Below are 20,805 nucleotides of genomic sequence, written 5' to 3' on the forward strand. Positions count from 1 at the left end.
CCTTAAAGAACAAACACAGGACTTTAGTAGCGAACCACTAGAGTTTATTGAGTTGAGGGTAGTCAGACCTAGGCATTAGAAAATCACTTTGGCAACTGAGTGAAGAACGGATTGTGGGGGGGACATACTTGAGACAGGGAACCAAGTGAAAGGCTATGGCAATAACTCTAGATGCAAGGTGATGAGGGCCTGAATCACAGTGGTGGTTGTATGAGTAGAGACAAAAGAAACTATGCTGTGAGAGCAAAATAACAAGGTGTGGCAATAGATTGGATAAACAGGGTGAGCTAGATTGAGGAGTCTAGGATACTCCTGAGGCTGCAGTCCTTGATACCTGGAACAGAGGATGCTGACCTTGAGTATAGGGTATTTTTAAGAGGGGAGAAAGATAATGAGTTGTGTATTGAACATGTTGAGTTTCAGATGCCTATGGAACATTGCATTTGAGATGTCCAAGAAGCAGTTGGTGATGTGAGACTGGAATTCAAGAGAAAAGTTAGGACTGGATAAATAGATTTTCAAAGGGCTGATAATTGAAACTGTGGGAACTGATGAGATCAACAAGTGACAGTATAGAGTGAAAGGAGAAAATATACCCTGGGCATGACATGGAGAAAGAACGAGCAAAGGATGTTGAGAAAGAGAGACCATACAAATAGGAAAAGTTTCAGAAAAGTGTGGTGTCACAAGAACCCAGAGAGGAGCAAGATTCCAGGAGGAGATGGGGATTGACAGCATCAGAGGCTTCAGAGAAGCTAAGAAAGATGAGGATTGAGAAAAGGCCATTTGATTTGGCAATTAAAGGATCACTGGTAACTTTTGAGAGAACAGTTTCAGTTAAGTGATGGATTCAGAAGCCAGGGTGCAGAGTCCAGAAGTGAGTACAAGAGAAGGAAGTGGAGGCAAAAAGTATTGATAGCATTCTCAAGGAAAGTGTTTTGTAACTGTATGTAAAGCATTATTCAAACTATTACTATAATTACATGTATGTGTGAATATTTAGTTTTTTAAAAAATATATAGGGGGCAGCTAGGTGGCGCAGTGGATAGAGCACCAGCCCTGAAGTCAGGAGGACCCAAGTTCAAATCCAGCCTCAGACCAAACACTTGACACTTACTAGCTGTGTGACCCTGGGCAAGTCACTTAACCCCAATTGCCTAAAAAAATATATATATATATGTATATATGTATATATATATATATATGTGTGTGTGTGTGTGTGTGTGTGTGTATATATATATATATAGGACTGTAATTCCATTGGTATAGAGTTTCTGCTGGGGAAATTTCATGGTTTTGTAATCTTAGGTAATTTCCTGCTATACCAAGCTTCACTATGGTCACATAGCTAGTATGTGTCAAAGGCAGAATTTGAATCCCAGTCTTTCTGACCCCAAGCATCCCCTAGCCAGGATGCCATGCTGTTGCTTCTCATTTGGACATAAATGGCAAAGACAGAATTCAAGGCAAGCTTCTGAGAGAGCTGCTCTCTACTCTGCCCTCAGCATAACATTCTGACTCTATCTGCTGTTTTGTAAAGACCAGAACAATTAAGCCTTTTTGCTTCTAGAGTATATGGTGTCAAGTGATAAACAAAGAACTTTTCTGTTGTGGAAATAAATCATACCAAGAGAGCAAAATTCAAGAAAGCTCTCAGCCCTATTAATTATTGCTACTACTGGCTATTTGATCAACATAACTGGAGACTCTTATCTTGGAGAAAGATGAGGGAAACTCAAGATGAAAATTTGTTCTTTAGAATGAAGGTACAATTGAAAGAAGAAAAAGGTGGGGCCAACTTACAAATAATTTTTAATTTTTTTTTCCAGGATCCAGTTCAGGGTCAAAATTGAAAGGACCTGAACTAAGTTTAAAAGGCACACAATATGTCATTCAAGCAGACCAGACGTTATATCTTAAATGCAGGTGAGTGTTGGGGTTGGTTTGGGACACTGATTTAAGTACACATTGGTTCCAGTCTTTCTTCTCCATGTCTCGTCATTCCCTATTCCATTTTGAATTAGTCTCTTAGGAAGGCATAGTGTGTTAAATGATCCCCCAGTGTCCAAGAAAGGTGAATGTTGCTTCAAGAACACCAATTCAGTTTAATTCAGTTCAATCCAATTTAATAAGTATTCATTAAATGTCTATTACGTGCAAGGAAAGCACTGTGCTAAGTGCTGGAGATAGAAAGATGAAAATGAAATAGTCTCTGACCTCAAACAGTTTATAATCTCTAGGAAGAAATAACATATAAAATAGTGAGTAAATACTACATTGCATACACATACACATATATGTGTATGTGTATGTACATATATATATATTTGGCAAGTATAAATATATGTAATTTTATGAAAACTATACATATACATACATATATCTATATACACACATGCAAATTAAATTTCAAAGGACCAAGAAAGGCCTCATGGAGGAGGTAACACCTGAGGTAAATCTTAAGGAGAGCTAGGGATCCCCAGAGGCAGAGCTAAGGAGGAAAAATACTTCACTCATAAGGTTGTCTGTACAAGACATGGAGCAAAGATACAGGTGTTTGTATATGAAGAACAGCAGTAAGAGAAGTCTGGCTAGAATGTACCGTGCATGAGGAAGAATGAAAAGATAAGTTTGAACTACATTGCAATGGTCTAGAAATGTCAAATAAGGTCTGTATTTTCACCTGGAAGCAATAGGAGTCACTAATGCTTTTTAAGTAGGGGAGTGACGTGGTCAGACTTGTGTTTTAAGAATATTGATTTGGCAGCTGGGTATAGAAAAGATGGATTGGTAAGGAGGGAGGCCAGAGGCAAGAAGGCCAATCAGGAGGCTATTGCAGTAGTCCAAGTAGGAAGTCATGACAGCCTCATCGATTATAGTAGCTGTGTAAAAGAGAACTGGACAACTTCAGGAGTTATGGAAATAGAATTGACATCTAGGCAACTGATTGAATATGAAGGATAAAGGACAATAAAGAATCCAGAATAACTCCAAGGTTGTGAATCTGGTTGACTAGAGGTATGGTGGTACCCTTGAAAAAAGTGAGGAAGCTTGAAAGAGGGATTGGTTTGGGGGAAATGGTAATGATCTCTCTTTTGGACTTGTTGAACTTGAAATATTTATAGGACACCCAGTGGAGGGAGATAATCAACAGGCAGTTTGTGATGTAGTATTGGAGCTCACAAAGTTAAGGATTTAATATGTTGAAAACAGTACCTTTGGGAGCTGATAAGAAAGCCAGGAAGGTCAAAAGACAGCCCAGGGCATACCCACCCATAGAAGGTCAGACGTGGATGATGATCCAGAAAAGAGACTGAAAAGCATTCAGACAGTTAAGAGGAGAACCAGGAGAGAGCTATGTCATGAAAACCCATGGAGGGAAGGATACCAGGGAAGATGGCATGATTAAGAACGAGGTCTGAGGAAAGGTCATTGGATCTAGCAATTAGGAAATAATTGGTAATCTTGGATAGAGCAGTTTCAATGAAGTATGAATATGGAAACCAGACTTTAAAGTGTTAAGGATTGGAAGATGAGAAAATGGAATATAGATGAGCATGGGTGGCTTTTTTTAGGAGTTTGGCTATGAAAGAGAAGAGAGATTTAAGATAATAGCTTGAGGGGATAGCAGAGTTAAAGGAAGATTATTTGAATATAGGGGAGATCTGGGCATGTTCCTAGGCAGGAGGGAAAGAACTAGGAAAGAGAGATCTAAGTTCAGAAAGGTAGGGAATAACTGAAGGGGCAAATTCATAGGAAATATAGGTGGGAGAAAGATCAAGGATCCAAGTAGAAGGGTTAGCTTTGGCAAGGAGAAGAGTTCATCTCTTTCTCTGTGAGTGGAGAAATGAAGAAGAGAAGAGGGGATGGTTTGCATGGATTTGAGCTGGAGAATTGGAAGCATGAAGGAGTAACCACATGGTGTTTATTACTTTGATATAAAGTATGAGTCAGGATCCTCTGCTGAAAGGGAGAGAAAAGGCGGGGTGTAGAGGCTATGGAATGACAAGGCTTTGGTTTGTCAGGTTTAAAACAAAATAACATGGACTAAGAAGAAATCAGCCCCCAAATCTCTTTGACTCTTTATTTTAAGCATTGTTTTAAAACTTTTTTTAAAAATGTATTGCTTTTGTGTGAAGAGGAAGATTGCTACAATTAGAGAGGACCCCAAAATAGCGGTGGGAATAAAATGAATGGTTGGGAACTGAGGCTGTGCCACAATACCCAGATGTAATTGTTTTTTGTTTCCTTATCTTTGATTGCAGGGGGGAAGTGGCCCATTCATGGTCTTTGCCTAAGACTGTGAGTAAAGAAAGCAAAAGACTAAGCATCATCACATCTGTCTGTGGGAGGAATGGTAAACAGTTCTGCAGCACTCTGACCTTGGGCAGGGCACAGGCCAATCACACGGGCTACTATAGCTGCAGATACTTATCAACACCTGTTTCAAAGAAAAAGAAAACAGAATCTACAATCTATATATTTATTAATGGTAAGAGTGCCTCTTTCTAAGTGTTATTTGGCATTGCATTCCAACTGGCCACAGATTAAGCGTATGTCTTTAGAAATGGGGATATTTCTACTTGATGTGAATAAGATTAATTGAAATATTGAATATTATGGGAATGATGGGATCGATTTTTATCAATTTCCCTAGATATTTTAAAGGGCTAAATGATCATTTTACACAATTTTCTTGAGGCCCAAATAGAAAATAAAACTTGTCACTTAGAGCTACAATAACCTCCTACACATGTTCACTCCTGTGTTTGACCCCAAAACAATTATTCAGATGTTGTAGTGCCAGCCTGTTACCTGTACAAATGTTTCCCTAGCAACTTTATCACTGTTTTTATTTTGGAAAATCCAATATATGGTGGTGTTTGCTCTTAATTTAACAATGATCTTCAATTTTCTGGCACGTAACAAAATATATTCTGACAATGTCACTGAGTTTCATGTTCAGTGGCTAAGTACTAATCACTGAATAATCATAAGAAATACCTTTCTAGATAACAAGCAAAAAGACAAAGAGGACCACTTTTTGTTGTTGTTCCCATTTTCTTAGATTTTATTGCTATTGACAGTGGGCAAGTTTAATTACAAGATAGAGGCAAAAATCAAACAAATTGTGTATCAACTTTGTAGAGCTTGAAGAAGTACAAATTGAAAAGTTTGGGGAGGGGGCTTGTACTTGTCTTGCAGAAAGAGTAAGGAAACTGGGCTGCTGTAATTCCATGATTACTTACTTGACAGGGGGTGGGGAGGTGTGTCACTGATATTCTCAGAGCTTTAGGTCATATTAAATAAAATACTAAGTCCTTAGTGACCTTCTAGTGGAGATCTCAGGCATAGACAGTAACCAAAAACATCCATCTGCATTGGTGGTACCATGGGGATCCTATCCCTTGTGAGCTAGCTTTGGAGTTGCACTGAGGAGTCAGTGGGGCCTTACGAAATACAATAGGGATTCGTACCTTTGATGGGATTCCCCTTGACTCACTGAAAAGCAACTCACCTACAGGGGAATGTACCACCTTTGACCATTAGCATACCTATTTCCAGGTTCTATCAGCATCTTCCAGGGCTCTTTTCTTTGTGTAGCCCTTCTAGCCTTCCTATCTGAGGCAGGAGGGGGTTCCTGCTTCAGTTGCTTGACGATTATATTTATAATGAGCATATTTGTTGTCCTGGGTTTGTACCTCTTTTCTTTCCACTCTTTAAAAAGAAAATTGAGAGTGGACATTGATTAAAGGGCTAGCCTAGAGTGGAAACCTTCAGTGAAAAGCTGATTTTCACAAGAGATTTGAAAGACATGGAGGTCTGTAAGGAATAAGGTGGAAGCTATTCAGAAGCAAAGAGTCTGGTTGAAGGAAATTTTAGGAATTCAGAAGAGAGATAAATGGACTAGTGAAATAAGTGGATGCAAATAAGATTGCTAAGATTGATGCTATGTAGGAAGCTCTTTCTTGGAAGAGTTTAAAAAAAAAGAAGTTTGGTGGGGCAATAATTTTATAATAACGATAGCTAGGTGGTATAGTGAATAGAGTACCAGGCCTGGAGTCAGGAAGACTCGTCTTCATGAGTTCAAATCTGGCCTCTCACACTTACTAGCTGTGTGACCCTGGGCAGGTCACTCAACCCTGTTTGCCTCAGTTTCCTCATTTGTAAAATGACCTGGAGGAGGAAATGACAAACCACTCAGTATCCTTGCCAAGAAAACCCCAAATGGGGTTGTGAAGAGTCAGACATGATTGAAAAATGACTGGCACAATATTATAATAACTGTAATAACACATTTTATAGCACTTTATGGTTTATAAAACATTTTCCCCATTCTAACCCTGTGAGGTAGGCAGTTTAAGTTTTACTATATCTATTCTCTAAGAGGCCAGAATTACAGATCAGAGAAGTTATATATCACTCATGGTCACATACTAGTAAATTTCAAAGCCAGGACCCAAACCAAAGCCTATAGACACTGAGTTCACAGATCTTTCCACTCAAAAATGGCTGGTGTTATTTCTCTCCTGTTGCTCTAATTTCCACTACAGCTACTCATACTCTCCTTCAGTCATTTTTCTCCCTGCTTCCTACATAGACATGCTTCAGCTGTCCTAATGGCCAATTAGGCACTTGCTAAGTAGCTTGTACTTTGTGCATTTTTCCAATGGGCCAACTTTCAGCGGCCAACTTTGATTGGAAGCTCTATCTCATGGTGTGGCATCATGAGGAAATACTCAGCCTTTTTTAATGGTGATTGCCAAATCCCGCATGATGAAGCTGAAATCCAAGAGTAGAGAAATAGATGGAGAAGTTCTACAGATGATAGCATTCACTCTGTCTCTGTCAGAGGAAAAGAGGTGTGGAAGAAAAGGTATTTGACAGGATGGAGAAGAAGGTGCAGGATAAAGGAAAAAAACGTTATCAAGAGGAGGAGATGAATGATTCAGAAAAGAAGAGAATAAGAATTATTAGTGGATTAGGGAAAGTCATACCATATTTTATATTCAGCCCCATTTTCCTTGTCTTGTTACAAAACCTACACCATGGGTTGCTGAAGCAGGAAGCTCTTACCCCATTTCCCTTATGTGGGAAGAGCAGAAAATTTTTTCTCTAAGACAAACTCCAGAGAACTTCCTTCTAAATATAGAAAGGATGGGCAAGGGTATTGTCCCATTTGGACACACCCAGACTAGAACTGGAAGTTCTTTCCTCCATCCTTCCAGTTACTCACATTTTTATGTTACATATGTGATCATTCCTGCCTACAACTCTGCCACAGTCTAACTTGTAGACTGGAGAACTGAAATTAATGTAAATGACTTTTCTTTCATTCACCCTGCTTGGAAAATGACATGTAAAACATTGTAAACCTTAAAGTGTTATGTAAATGCCAGTTACTTAAAATTTTTTCTAATACTTTACATACTTAACTTGTATTTGCATCACAGCATTTTGAACTGCATGTACTCCATGACTACAATTAGAGAGGATCCCAAAGTAACAGTCCTAATAAAATGAATGGCTGGCATCTTGTATAACTCCTCCCTCACCCAAGTAATAAGTTCTTCACCAACCACAACATAATACGATCTTTGAAACTCAAAGTGAATTTTCAAAAGTGTAGGATTTTGTCATGTCATACAAGATAGTATACCATTCACATTAATGGGATGTTAGGATTAGAAGACAGCAAATCTGTGGCATAGAAAATTGAACTGGGAGTCAGGAAGATCTGGATTCTTATACTGCCTCCAACATTTACTATGTGACCTGGGGCAAGTTATTTAACCACTCTGAGCCTCAGTTTTGACATCAACAAAATGGGGTTAATAATAATAATATATATATATATACACATATAATGCTGACCTTTCAAATGTTGTGAAGCTCAAATGAGCTAATGTACGTAAAATGCTTTGCAAGTTTAAAGTGCTGTATCAATTGATGGTTATTATTGACTGGATTCATAGTGGTCAATTTCTTGTTGAGTTGTTTCAGTTGTGTCCAACTCTTCATGATTTGCCCAGGGTCACACAGCTAGTAAGTGTCAAGTGTTTGGTCTGAGGTCGAATTTGAACTCAGGTCTTCCTGACTCCAGGCCCAGCACTGTATCTGCTTTGCCACCTAGCTGCTTGGCACACAGTAGGCACTTGTTAAATGGTTCTACAGGTGTGGTAGAGACTGGGAAACTAACATGTTCCCAACACTGTTGTTCACTCATTTCAATTGTGTCCAACATTTCATGACTCCATTTGGGATTTTATTGGTAGAGACATTGGACTGGTTTGCTATTTCCTTCTCCAGATTATTTTATGGACGAAGAAAATGAGGCAAACAGGGTCAAGTGACTTGCCCAGGGTTATATAACTAATAAGTATCTGAAGCCAGATTTGAACTCACAAAGATGACTCTTCCTGACTGCAGGCCTGGTGCTCTATCCACTGTACCACCTAGTTGCCCATAGTATTCACTACTGTACTATTGTGAAATATATAATGATTATGGGGTACAATAAAAGCAACTTGGAGAAAATATTAAATGAGGAGCATTATAAAGTAATAAGATAAATTTTAAAAATAAAACTTTATAAATCAGTTGATAACCGTTGTTTTCAGCGATGGTAGCATTATTGGAATGATTTTTCTGCAGAACACTTTTTTGAATGAATAAGTTCTGGCCAATTAGGTTGCACAATGGCACCAGGTCTAGAGCCAGGAAGACTTAGATCAAATCTGACCTCAGACACTTGTTAGCTGTGTGACCCTGGACAAGTAATTTAACCTCTATTCGTTTTAATCCACTGGAGAAGGAAATGGCAAAACACTCCAGTATCTCTGCCAACAAAATCCCAAATGGGGTTATGAAGAGTCTGACATAACTGAACAACAACAAAAGAGTGATGTAGTAAAAAGAGCACTGGGCTTAGAATAATAAAGATCTGGGTTTGAATCCTCACTCAGATACTAGTTGTGTGATCCTGGGCAAATCCCTTAACCTCTGTCTGCCTCAGTTTCCCATCTGTTAAATGAAGAAGTTGGATTAGATGAACTCTGAGGCCCCTTTCAGTTCTAAGTCTGTGATCATGAATTAGCTTCCATACAGCAGTGAGTATATCCTGTGCATTTCAGGGTTTCACTGAAATGAGCCTGGAAACAAGGGGTGTGACTATAACACATTAGAATTTCAGAGCTGGAAGGGACTTTAATTATAATCTTGTCCTCTCGTTTGACAGATGAGGAAAGGAGACCCAGAGGCATTGCAGGTTTTTTTCCATCACACAGTGAATCTGTGCTAGTGCTGAGACTGGGATTCAGCTGTGTCCAGTGGATAGAGTACTGATATCGGTGTGAGGAAAGTCTATTTTCAAATCCTGCCTCAGGCACTTCCCAGCAGTGTGACCCAGGCCAGGGCACCTCACTTCTATATTCCTCAGTTTTCTCAACTATAAAACAAGGGGGTTGAACTTCAAGCCCTCTAAAGGCCTTTCAGCTCTAAATCTATGATCCTATGACCCCCAAGTTGGTTTGCAATCCATTCAAGTATGCCATTCTAAGGGATCGATATGCCACGTACAAATGTGTGATTATTTTATGCTTGGACTATACGAATCCAGTGTTTTAGAGAGCTTTAAATTCCTAATTTCTAATTTCAGTATTTCTTACTGAATTAAAAAACCTCTTCAGGAAGGAAGTAGGGAGTTATTTCTGAATGTAGTTCCTACATTACAATTTCCAGGTTGGTTTTCTAGGCTTCATCGGTGCTACTTGAGCAGTAACAAGCAATGTCAGTCAGATCACAGGTTTGGGTCCTTCTGCCGGCAATTTTCTTTTCTCCTACAGTACAGTGCCCACCGTCTTCTCAATAAATACCTGATTAATTTGCCATTGCATTTAGATTATTTCCTCTCCTGGAAAAAATTTTTGAAAACGAAAATTAATCTTATGGGTTGTGATTAAGTATGTATTTTTTTAAAACTACATAGGAAGCTTGTCTGTTTTCTTTCTCTTAAGTAATCATTCTTTGTTGCTCTTCCCTTAAATTGTTTTGTCTCTGAGTTTATGAATATGAATATATCAAAGCATTTGCACAGCAGGCTAGATTTCTCTGCATTGTGTCTCCCACATTTATAAATCTGATGATATTTATATAACAGCTTAATTTAAGGTTGAAATGGTGCTGCATGCACTGAGACTATAGCCAGAAACTACAGAAAAGTAAAGGAAATTTTCACAGTCAGCAAATACTGAGGGCAATCCTAATCATTAAGAATATCTGGCTTTAACTACAGATGAGTACATGTTTTTCTCTATGGGACCATGGATTATATTGGTGTTGAGTTTTAAAACATCTCAAAATTTTTTTGTTTTCATAAATAAGATGAAATTTTTTTTATTGTGTAAAAAGTCTGTTTGCCAATTTTTTTTTTTACTTCCTAATTTTGGTGGGGAGAACAAATTCAAGAAATGGAAAACTTCACGTTATCTTTTGTTTTAGTCAGCTTCCCATTAGCTCCACATAGATAAGCTGTGTGCTTCTTTCCTCTGTTGGAGATTGTCACAAATGAAGGAATAGTTGGTACTCTATTTATACAGCGAGTAGATAGTTGTTGGTCTTTATATAGGAAAATACCACCAACTGAGGGTATTTAACTAGGAAACCCCCTGCAGAAGGATGCTCAGAGTTCATTTGCATGCCTTTATTTGGGATTAGGTGGGAATGGAAAGTATCCCTTCCCTACCAGGATGCATATGTAGTTTAAGTTGTTTTGTGGCTTTCTGAAACACACCCACGAGTTTCCCAAAGAAGTGCTTTCCTCAAAGTAGGTTTAGCCTAAGGAAAAACACAAGTGAAGTCTAATCTGTTGTATTTTCTTCAGTTTGTGACAACACAAAATCAATCCATCAATAAATCAATCAACAAATGTCTGCTGTGCCTCTACTTTGTGCAAGGCAACTTGCTAGAAGAGCATTATTATAGAGCCTAATAATGAAGCTTAAAAGAGTTCTGAGAGTTGTAGAATCCTCACCATAAGGAAAGACTGTATTTAATGACTTTTATGAGGATGTGGAAATTTACAGATTTAATGGATGGCGTACACCCACATCTATATAAATGCATACATGCACACATATATATGTTGTGTATATATACATATATGCATATATTCACACACATATATAAGTATTTGTGTGTATCTACATATCTATATCTGTCTATCTATCTACCTGTCTGTAATTGTTGCCTGAAGTACCCAGTAAATGCATGCCTACTGCAAATTAAGAGGGTTTAGCTCAAGTGAGTTTTGTGATATGAAGGTAGCATTGCAAAGTAATGATTGTAGAAAGTCAGCATTTTTATAGGACCGTATTATGGCATCAATGCATTTTCTCCTGTGGAACTTGAAAATTGAATTGACAATTAACAGTACCCTATATTTCTCATGAGAGTCAGCTTAGCTTGGTGGATAAAGGGCTGTTCTCAAGATCTGAGTTCAAGTCCTGTCTTGAGCACATACTAGCAGAGTGACCAAGGGCAAATCACTTAAGCTCTCTGTGCCTCAGGCAACTCAGCATGATGAAAAATTACACAGTTGCCAATCTGCGTGTGTGTGTGTGTGTGTGTGTGTGTGTGTGTCCCATACCAGGAGTGTTCCACTCCAGTAAAATCACAGGTTTAGACCCCCCAACTCAAAAGCATCTGTCCTGCCCACGAAAAACTGAATTTTACCTGTAGAGCAGTGGACATTTTCCACTCCATAAATACTTGATTTATTGATTGATTTGTCAAAGCATTAAGATTATAGATAAGGATAGAAATGAAAGTAAGCAAATCTGCACATTTACTGTGAGAAGCCTTGTGGTTTTAATATTCTTTTCCCCTTTAGTGAGTTGAAGGACACTTACCATATATAAATATACACAGGATCAGAACCATTCATTCAGAACTGAAAAGGAGGTGTTAATGTTTTGGCTTGTTTGGCTGACCTGTCAGACACACTGCATTATGCAATGTTATTAATGCAGATGGGCAGGGAGAACTTTACATGACTGAAAGGACTTCCAAAGTCTCTAGAAATTTTCAACAGAGTCATTGTTTTGTGAAGAGAAACTTTGAAGTGAAAACATTGGTTTTATTCATGGGAAATTCCTTAGAAGGAAAAACAGGCTGAAAAAGTTTACATTTTGTGGGAAGAAAAAATTAAGACACACACACACACACACACACACACACACACACCACACACCCCCTCCAAACTCATAGCCTCAGTGGTTAGATGAATTTCTTGTAATTGGGTTACCTCATAATTCTCTGAAGTTATGAGGCTTTAACGGCCTCATTGTTTCCTCTGTGCAGTCAATTTCCAAAGTTTACCCATTAAAAAACAAAACAAAACAAAACAAAACACGGTGTTTTCATACACTCATTTTCTTTCTCTCAGTCAGTCTCCTTCTCATAGTGGTTCCTAATCATTCATTTGAGCTATTTCCCTCACTCTTTGCTCTTCTTTCCTGCCTTCTAGAATGTTTTTCTCTCAACTTTGTGTCTTCCAGTGAGAGCAAATTTCCAAAGTTATTAGCTGTGGAATTGTCCAAGATCACCCACTCTACTAACCACTAGATTGAATAAGAAAATAAATTAATTAATTTACCTGTGGATGAGAAAGAAGGTGAAACTGTTCGGGAAAATATTTGCTAAGTTTCTCTTCTCTAAATGTAAAGTTGTGAAAGTTGGCCTGTGCCAACTTTCAACTTAGAGGCACAGGGCGTGTAATATACCATGTTTTAAAAGGTAGCAGTGGATGGAATGAATCAAAATTCTGCATGCAAAATTCTGCCTCCTGTAGCCCAAGAGCTGGGAATTTTCTGGTCTTGCATCGTACACGGCTTTATCTAGACACAGAGAAGAAAAAAATGCATGTTTGCTCCTCAGAAGTTTTACTGTTTTCTAGGAGCAGTCTGGTCAGTTTCCTTCATCCAGCAGGACAATACCAAGAAATTGGGAAGTTCAATCAAGTGCCAAGAAGTAGGGAGGTCCAGTTGGACCCAAGTGTAGGAGAAGCAGGACAAAGAGCTCTAAATTGGGGGTCAGAAGACCTCATTTTAAATTATGGTTCTGACAGTGGCTACCTTTGACAAGATAAGTCATGTCACCACTCTTCTGCTTAATTAAGGGAATAGGCACTAGATAGCTACAACCTCCCTACCTTCTCCAAATTATGATCCTCAGTGATGAATGGGGTCCAATCAAATGCGAAGGACTGCCAAGGGAAGTCCAATCAGGTCCAATCAAGTACCAAGAAATAGCAGGTCCAATCAGGAGCATTGCTGCATATAGTATATGGTCTATCCAGAGGTGGTTAACTAAATAATCTATACTTCAGTTATTTTTAGTAGAGGTAGGCTAAGGCTTTTCCATATTCTTTGTCAAGAATATTATTAGAAAGACATATTTAATTTCTATCCATTTTTGTACCTTTCTTCAGAAAACAGATAAAACAATATTTCTTTCTAAGGTTCAGAATATATGGTCACCAAATTGTGACTGAGAACTCCAAAATTTCTTTTCATAGAGGAGCTTTTTGAATAACCCAGCACTTTCCTTCCCTGCTCTGGGCACCCTCTCCCTTTTGTTCTGACTGCCTCTGTTTCTTTCCTTGTCACTTTCTGTCTTCTCTCTCTCTCTCTCATAATCCCTTCTCTCTCTACCACTTTCTCTCTGTCTGTCGTGTGGTGTCATTTGTAGTCTTGCCAGTGACAGATTTGCTTTGCTGAGAAAGAGATTTCAGTGCTGGATGGGCCCGCAACAATCCAGACAGAATGGCCAGAATGTGGAGAAGTATGACTGTCTAACTTTCTCTTTTTCAGTGACATGAAATACAGCTTCAATTTTTTCAAGCCCTCTTAATTCAGTTGCATTTTATGACAGACCTCTTTGAATCTTGTCTGCCAGAGAAACCTTGATTGTAGGTTCATAAGATAATTTATTTATATCTCATAAAGACCTTAGAGATTGGCAGTGTGGAACAGTGAAAAGAATCCTGAATTTCACAGCGGAGAGCCTGGGTTCAGCTCCTGGCTGTCACTACCTGTGTAACTTTGAGTAAGTCATTTAGTATCTCTAAGTTTCAGTTTTTGCAACTGTAAAATGAAAGAGATGGATGAGGTAACTTTGAAGGTCTCTGCCATTTCCTATTTCTGATCCAACTATCAAGTCCAAGCTTCTCATTTTATAGCTGAGGAAACTGAGTCCCAGAGAGGTGAAGTGAATAGCCTGAGGCCACACAGAATAGCAGAACTGGGGAAAAGGCTTAAATGAGAGCAAGTTAGAAACCAGTTATTTTGGGGTAGACTGACTGGAAGTCAGAAACCTTGGCATGTGCTTCTCTTCAGTCTCTGCTTCAGACTTTTGTGTTCACAGAGCTCATTCCTAGAATTTCATTGTTAAGTATTTTTTTTTAGTCCCTCCCAGATCTTCTGACCACTCCCTAATAGAGGGAAAGGACTTAATGGCACTCCATTAAGGGCACCATTCTGCCCATTTTGAGTGTGCCAACCTGACAAGGTAACATTGATAATCCATACTACTGACAGCACAATTAAGTGCCACATGCCACTTAATGGACATCATATAAATGCTGATACTAAATAAAAGACACATAGTGCTGAAATAGCCATACAAAGTAAAACCTGGTAAGATTGTTTATAGGGGATTGAGGTCTAATCTTTGAATTCTGAATATAGGGGTGAAGTCTGAATGAAGGAAAATTAAGCATATTATCTTTTTTCCCCTATGTAAGATGATGTCAGATGGGAAATGTGAAAGGTATTGATACAAAATACTTTTAAAAGTCTGAAGTACAAAAATATCTTGAAGTGTTTATGAATAAAATAAATAGGAAATTTGTCCAAAAAAGGAGACGGAAAGAGAAATACTTTAAAATTTAGAAAAATGCTATAGGTTTCTGATGCTTCATAACTTTCTTTTGGGTAAAAAGTAATCTGGCAAGGAAAGAAAATATCCACCTGGCTTAAAGATGAAAAGGAGCTACATTGGTTATCTGGTAATCTTTTTAGCCAACCAATGGTGCAACTCACAACCAACACCATCAGAGAGCAGAAGTCATTGATTAACACTCATTTATCGAGCACCTGAAAAATATAAGGCTTTAGGGAATACAGAAATTATCTAGTAGAGAAGTCTCTGCCCTCCAGGAGGAGTATACAGTCTAGTAGGGGAGATAAGATGTGTACACATATAGCCACAATGACAAGTATTGCCATGTGTGACATGTTATGAGTGGTGCAAAGTCCTGGAGGGGTTGGTTCAACCAGAAAAGTGAAGTGATTTACCCACATAGCAAATGGCAATACTGAGATTTGAATAATAGAAGAGGTTTAAGTGAGACCAAGATTGATCAGTAAAAATTTCACTGAGGAGGCTGCATTTGAATTTGACCTTGAAGGATTTTTACAGGTTAATATGAGGGAAGGGCAATCTAAGCAGAGGAAGAGACATGAAAAAGGAATGGAGACCGTTAAACAGTGTATGTTCAGGAGACAGTGAGTATTCCAGTTTGCCTATTACATAGGGTCCATGTAGGGGAGGAGTGAGAGAGAAGACTAGGAAATTAAGGGGAGAAGCAAAATTTGGAAAAACCTGAAATCTAAACAGAGAGGCAGAAGAACTGATGTAGCAGAGAATGGGGGACTACTGTAGCAGGAAATAGGGATCCATTGTAGCTTCTTGAGCAAAGGAGTGATATAGTGAAAGCATATGGGATATTAATATAGAATTGTAGGTACTGCATGATAGCATGTGATGATAAGGACCTGAAGTAGGATGTTGATATTGGGATTAGAAAGGAAGGGACAAATTTAAGAAATTGTATAAAAGAATATATATTGATATATTTGTCTACTTATACAAATATGCATGTTTATATTGTGTTTTCTTTTACATATGAAAATAAAAATACTATAGCATTGCTTTAAAAATGTAGGTGTAATTGGCCTTCAGTCTTTCTGTATTACATATATGTAGGCTATATTCTGTTCGCTGGCAACTACGTTTTCCTAACTTGTCCTGTGTCTGCTCTGAACTGAAGTTAAAAGATCTGGGTTCAAATTTTGATTCCACTGCTACCTTTATGACCTTAGGCAAGTCTCTTGACCTCCCTGAGCCTCACTTTCTCATCTGGAAAATGATGGCGTTGGGGCAGTGAAGTTCTCCAGTTCTAAGTGCTGTGCCCTTTTGGACCCTGAGTGCATTTGTTCAACGTGAGCCTAATGCTTTCTGGTAGATACGATTCATATTGACTAGGCAGGACTTGGCCATGTGGCAGGTCACTCTGCCATTGTTTTCGTCGCCAGTCTCTATATTGTGACTTTGTATGAAACTTAAAACGGTGCCTTATTATGTCCTTTTGCAGTGTTTCTTTGGTCTAGTCCTAGATTCATCCATCATCATGCGGTTTCTGGGTTGTGTTCCTGTCATCTATGCTAAGTATGTGTTTAAATCCCTGAGACTGTGGACTATGGAAAGCATTGCTTCACTATGAGTACCCTCACTGCATTCATTCTTCATTGCCATCTCCCTAGGTCATATGGCTCATAAGTGAAGCTAATGAAAATAATCATGCAGTCCAATGAGGTGTCTGTGGTGGCCCCAAGCATCTGTGCTATTATTTTGTAGCTTGTTCTTCTGCATTGGCACCACTATAAACATTAACTCTAGAGTTAGGAGTCCTAAGTGAGAGAAATAATTATTAATTACCAATTACTAATGGGGGAGGGGGAAATCAAGGTTTTTTCCCCTGTCTATTTCCTCATTTAGTTACTAGGTCAAGGTAGCTCTGAAGGACAGAGCTGATGATGAGATTGGGTTCCCTCTTGGGTGGGACCCCACCCTACTGGGAAAGCTTAGTTCTAATTAAAGGGTATAGATCACCTTATCTAGATGAAATTCTTACCATAACCCCACCAGTTCAGTAAGACTTGCTAGAGCTTTTGCTCCATGGGACTAGATTTAACATTAACTATGCCTCCAATGACACAATAAACAGCTAGTATTTAAACAGGGTATCCCAAAAGTTTTCGTGGAGTTTTAAGCAACTGAAATCCAAGTAATTAATTAAAGCTAACATTTACATACTTAATATTTGCTATTAAAGTTTAAAACTGCACGAAGACTTTTGGTACATCTTGTATAAATTCCTCTGGTGCCACAAAAACAGTTTCGCAGAGATTCTAACTTGATCTTTGCAACAACTCTGTGAAGTAGGTATGCAAATGTCATTCTGCTCATTTTACTAGCATAGAAATTGAAATGGAGAGAAGAGAAATATCTTATCCAAGACTACATAGCTGACCAGGAGTCAGCTGCTGGCCCTCTGACTCAAAAGCCAATAATATGCTTTCCATTATATCCTGCTGCCTTGAGTGTTCTAGATTCCTCCCCATCCTAGTCACCCTCTACTTGATGTGTTCAAACTTGTTAATATAATTTTAAACTGTGGCGCCCAGAATGGAACACAATGCTTCAGATGTGGTCTGACCAGTCCTGAATGCAATGGAAATATTACCTCCTTTGTTCCCAATACATACTTTTATAAATACAACCCAAGATTGCATTAGTCTTTTTGGCATCTCCCTCACACTATCAATGAGCTTGCAAGTCAATGAAAATGTCTGTGTCTTTTTAACAAAAATTGCTTTCTAGTCATTTCTCCCCTGCGCCACACTTAAGCAGTTCATTTGTTTCAACTTAAACATGAGATTTTATATTTGCCTTTATTACACTTCATTTTCTTAGTTAAAGCACACAGCCTGCTGAGAACTTTTTAGATCCTGCTTTTCTTGTCAAGGGAATCTGCAGCTTTCATCAGCATGCTCCCTCTCTTTTCATCCAGGTTGCTGATGAAACACATTGAACACAGCAGAGTCAAGAGCATGCCATGCCATGTGAGGCAGCTCTTCCCTTCTCTGTTGATACCAATCCATTAGATCCTTTCAGCCCAGTCATTCAACCAGCTACCAATACATCAAACTGTAATAGGATCTGGCCCAAAGATCTCCAACTTTTCCTCAATGAAATTATGAGTCACTTCTACTTCAGCAGCTAGTTAGTATTAGCACAGTAGTAACATGGATACGCCATGTACTTCATCAGGGTTGGGATGAAGGTAGAGAAAGAGATGCAAGGGGGGAAATGGAGGGGTTTGCTTTTATTTTGGTGTTAGTCCTACCTTCCCCACTCTTCTTTCTTTCATCCTTCCTTCCTTCCTCCCTCCTTTCTTCTCTCCCTTCCTTTCTCCCTTTTTCCCGCCCTCTCTTTCTTCCTTCCTTCCTTCCTTCCTTCCTGTCTCCTTTCCTTTCTTCATAAACTAAAATGATTCCTCATTTCTCATTTCCCACCTCTCCGTCTGGTTTTGTCTGGCTATTGTCACATGGCTAATAAGTAGTGAAGCTAGAAAAAACTCATTTTTAAGGATAGGGAAGAATAGGGCATGTTTGTAGTCAATAGGAAAGGAGCCAGGTAATTAATATAGCCTGAAGACTGGAGGAGCAGGAAAGAGGATGGCATCAAGGGCAAAAGTAGGAAGGGGGCTTTGGCAAGAAGGGCATCTCTTCAAAGATTCTTGAGAAAAAGCTCTAAACCCTGTAGAGTGGAGACTGTTTTCTGTTTTCTGATGCCACTCTAACTTGCCAAATACGTACGACCTCTTAATATGCACCTTCTGTTCCATCAAGGCTAGTCTCCTTTCTAATGTTTTCACCAACCATGTTCTGAAGGCCCTTGTTAATGTTGTCCCCACCTCTTGGAATACCCAACCTTCTCAAATCCTACCCAGTCCCACCTTCTTCTTAAAGTCTTCATTAATTTATTTATTTTTAGTTTTCAGCATTCACTTCCATAAGATTTTGAATTTTAAATCCCCCCCCACCCACTTATTCCCCACCCAGATGGAATAAAATCTGATATAGGCTCTATATATACATTACTGTTAAGCATATTTTCCCAGTCTTAAAGCCTTCAACCACTTGTGAACACATTGTTCTCTCCTTTTTCTGAGCCCTATTGGTATTGGAGTCTTACTACTCAATTTAGCACTCCACTTCTCTCTGATTGGCACACATTAATCTGTCACCCCATCTAAACTGACCTTTCAGGTCAAGGACCTCTTACCCTTCTTCATATTCTCCAAAACAATTAGTATAGCTCTGGTACACAGTAGGTATCCAACCAATATTGTTCATTACCTGATCATTCTACATCACAGTAGAGGCAGTGTGGTATAATGTATAAAATACTAAACTTGAGTCAGAGGAACTGAGTTTTTTCCAGCTTCACTACTTATTAACTGTGTGACAATAGGCAAGTCATCCAACCTCTCTGAGTTTTCATTTCTTCATCTATAAAATGGGCATAATACTACCTCCCTCTTGGGGATTTTGCAAGCAAGGCACTTGATAAATCTTCAGTTGCTACATGAATGGGGGTTGTTGTTTTTGTTATTATTATTGTTACTATAAAGTCAACTTAGCAAAATGAAGAGAAGTACATTTTAAGGGTAAAAATAAGCAACAGTAGAAAGGAAGCCATGAATGGAAACAAGATAAAGAAGAAGAGAGTGATTTTCTCTCTTGTTCTTCTTTCCTGAATTTCTTATTTTCCTCTTCCTCGTAATCCAAGTAGGTATTGTCAGTGAGCACTGAAGGTTTAGGAAGCTCTTCGCTGTTGTCCAGTCATTCAGTCATGTCTGACTTTTCGTGTATCCGTGGACCATACTGTCAATGGGATTTTCTAGGCAAAGATACTGGAGTGACTTGCGATTTCCTTCTCCAGTGGATTAGGACAACCATAGGTTAAATGATTTGCCCAGAGTTACACGGCTAGTCTTCCTGACACGAACTCATCTTCCTGAGTTCAAATTGGGCCTTAGACACTTACTAGTTGTGTGACTTTGGGCAAGTCATTTAACCCTGTTTGCTTCAGTTTCCTCATCTGTAAAATGAACTGGAGAAAGGAAATGGCAAATCACTCCAGTGTCTTTGCCAAGAAAACCCCAGATGGGATCATGAAGAGTCAAACGTGACTGAAACAACGCAACAACAACAATAGCTTGTGTATACGTAGTTGTTTATATGTTGTCTCCACTATACAGAGTTTAAATCTTTCTCTCATGAATCTTTTGGCCCTTCTTGCCAAAGCCAACCTTCCTATTTTTGCCCTTGATGCTATCCTCTTTCCTGCTTCTCCAGTCTTCAGGCTGTGTTAATTCACTGGCTCCTTTCCTGTTGCCTACCAACATGCCTTGTTCTTCCCCACCCTTAAAATAAATAAAATAAAATAAAACTTCACTTGACACTATCATCCCCATAGGCCATTGTCCTATAGCTCTCCTTCCTTGGAAGCCAAATATTTAGAAAAATTATCCTGTACTCCTTATTTCCATTCCGCTTCTCACTCTCAGGTTTCATCACCTTTGCAATCTGGCTTCCAGTCCCACCAACTGAAACTGCCCTCTGCCAGGTTAGCAATGGTTCTTAATTGCTAATTCCAATGATTTTTCCTCAGTCCTTATCCTTCCTGACCTCCCTACAACTTTAGATACTGTTGACTACCTTCTTCTCCTGGTCCTGGGTTTTCATGACAACTCCCAGTTCTTCTTCTGTCCATTTCACCCCTCCTCACTCTTCTTTGCTGTGTCATCATCCATGTCTGTCCCTCTACGTTTGGTTATTAGCCCTGGCTCTCTATCAGTCTTCTTTCTTTTCTCTCCATATTCTCTTTCTTAGT

The 20,805-nt window shown here is 38.9% G+C and overlaps 1 protein-coding gene across 2 annotated transcripts in view; it reads left to right on the forward strand.

Annotated features, from left to right (window-relative positions):
* Positions 1 to 20,805, forward strand: part of FLT1 (fms related tyrosine kinase 1) — a 191,136-nt gene that overhangs the window by 22,992 nt on the left and 147,339 nt on the right. For both annotated transcript variants that reach the window (XM_027877641.1, XM_027877642.1), the window contains exons 2-3: positions 1,830 to 1,926; positions 4,266 to 4,492. In XM_027877641.1, the coding sequence (XP_027733442.1) occupies positions 1,830 to 1,926; positions 4,266 to 4,492 (324 nt within the window). The remainder of the gene's footprint in view (positions 1 to 1,829; positions 1,927 to 4,265; positions 4,493 to 20,805) is intronic.

Source organism: Vombatus ursinus, unplaced genomic scaffold, assembly GCF_900497805.2.
Source record: "Vombatus ursinus unplaced genomic scaffold, bare-nosed wombat genome assembly UNPS02014813.1, whole genome shotgun sequence".
Lineage (NCBI taxonomy): Eukaryota > Metazoa > Chordata > Mammalia > Diprotodontia > Vombatidae > Vombatus > Vombatus ursinus.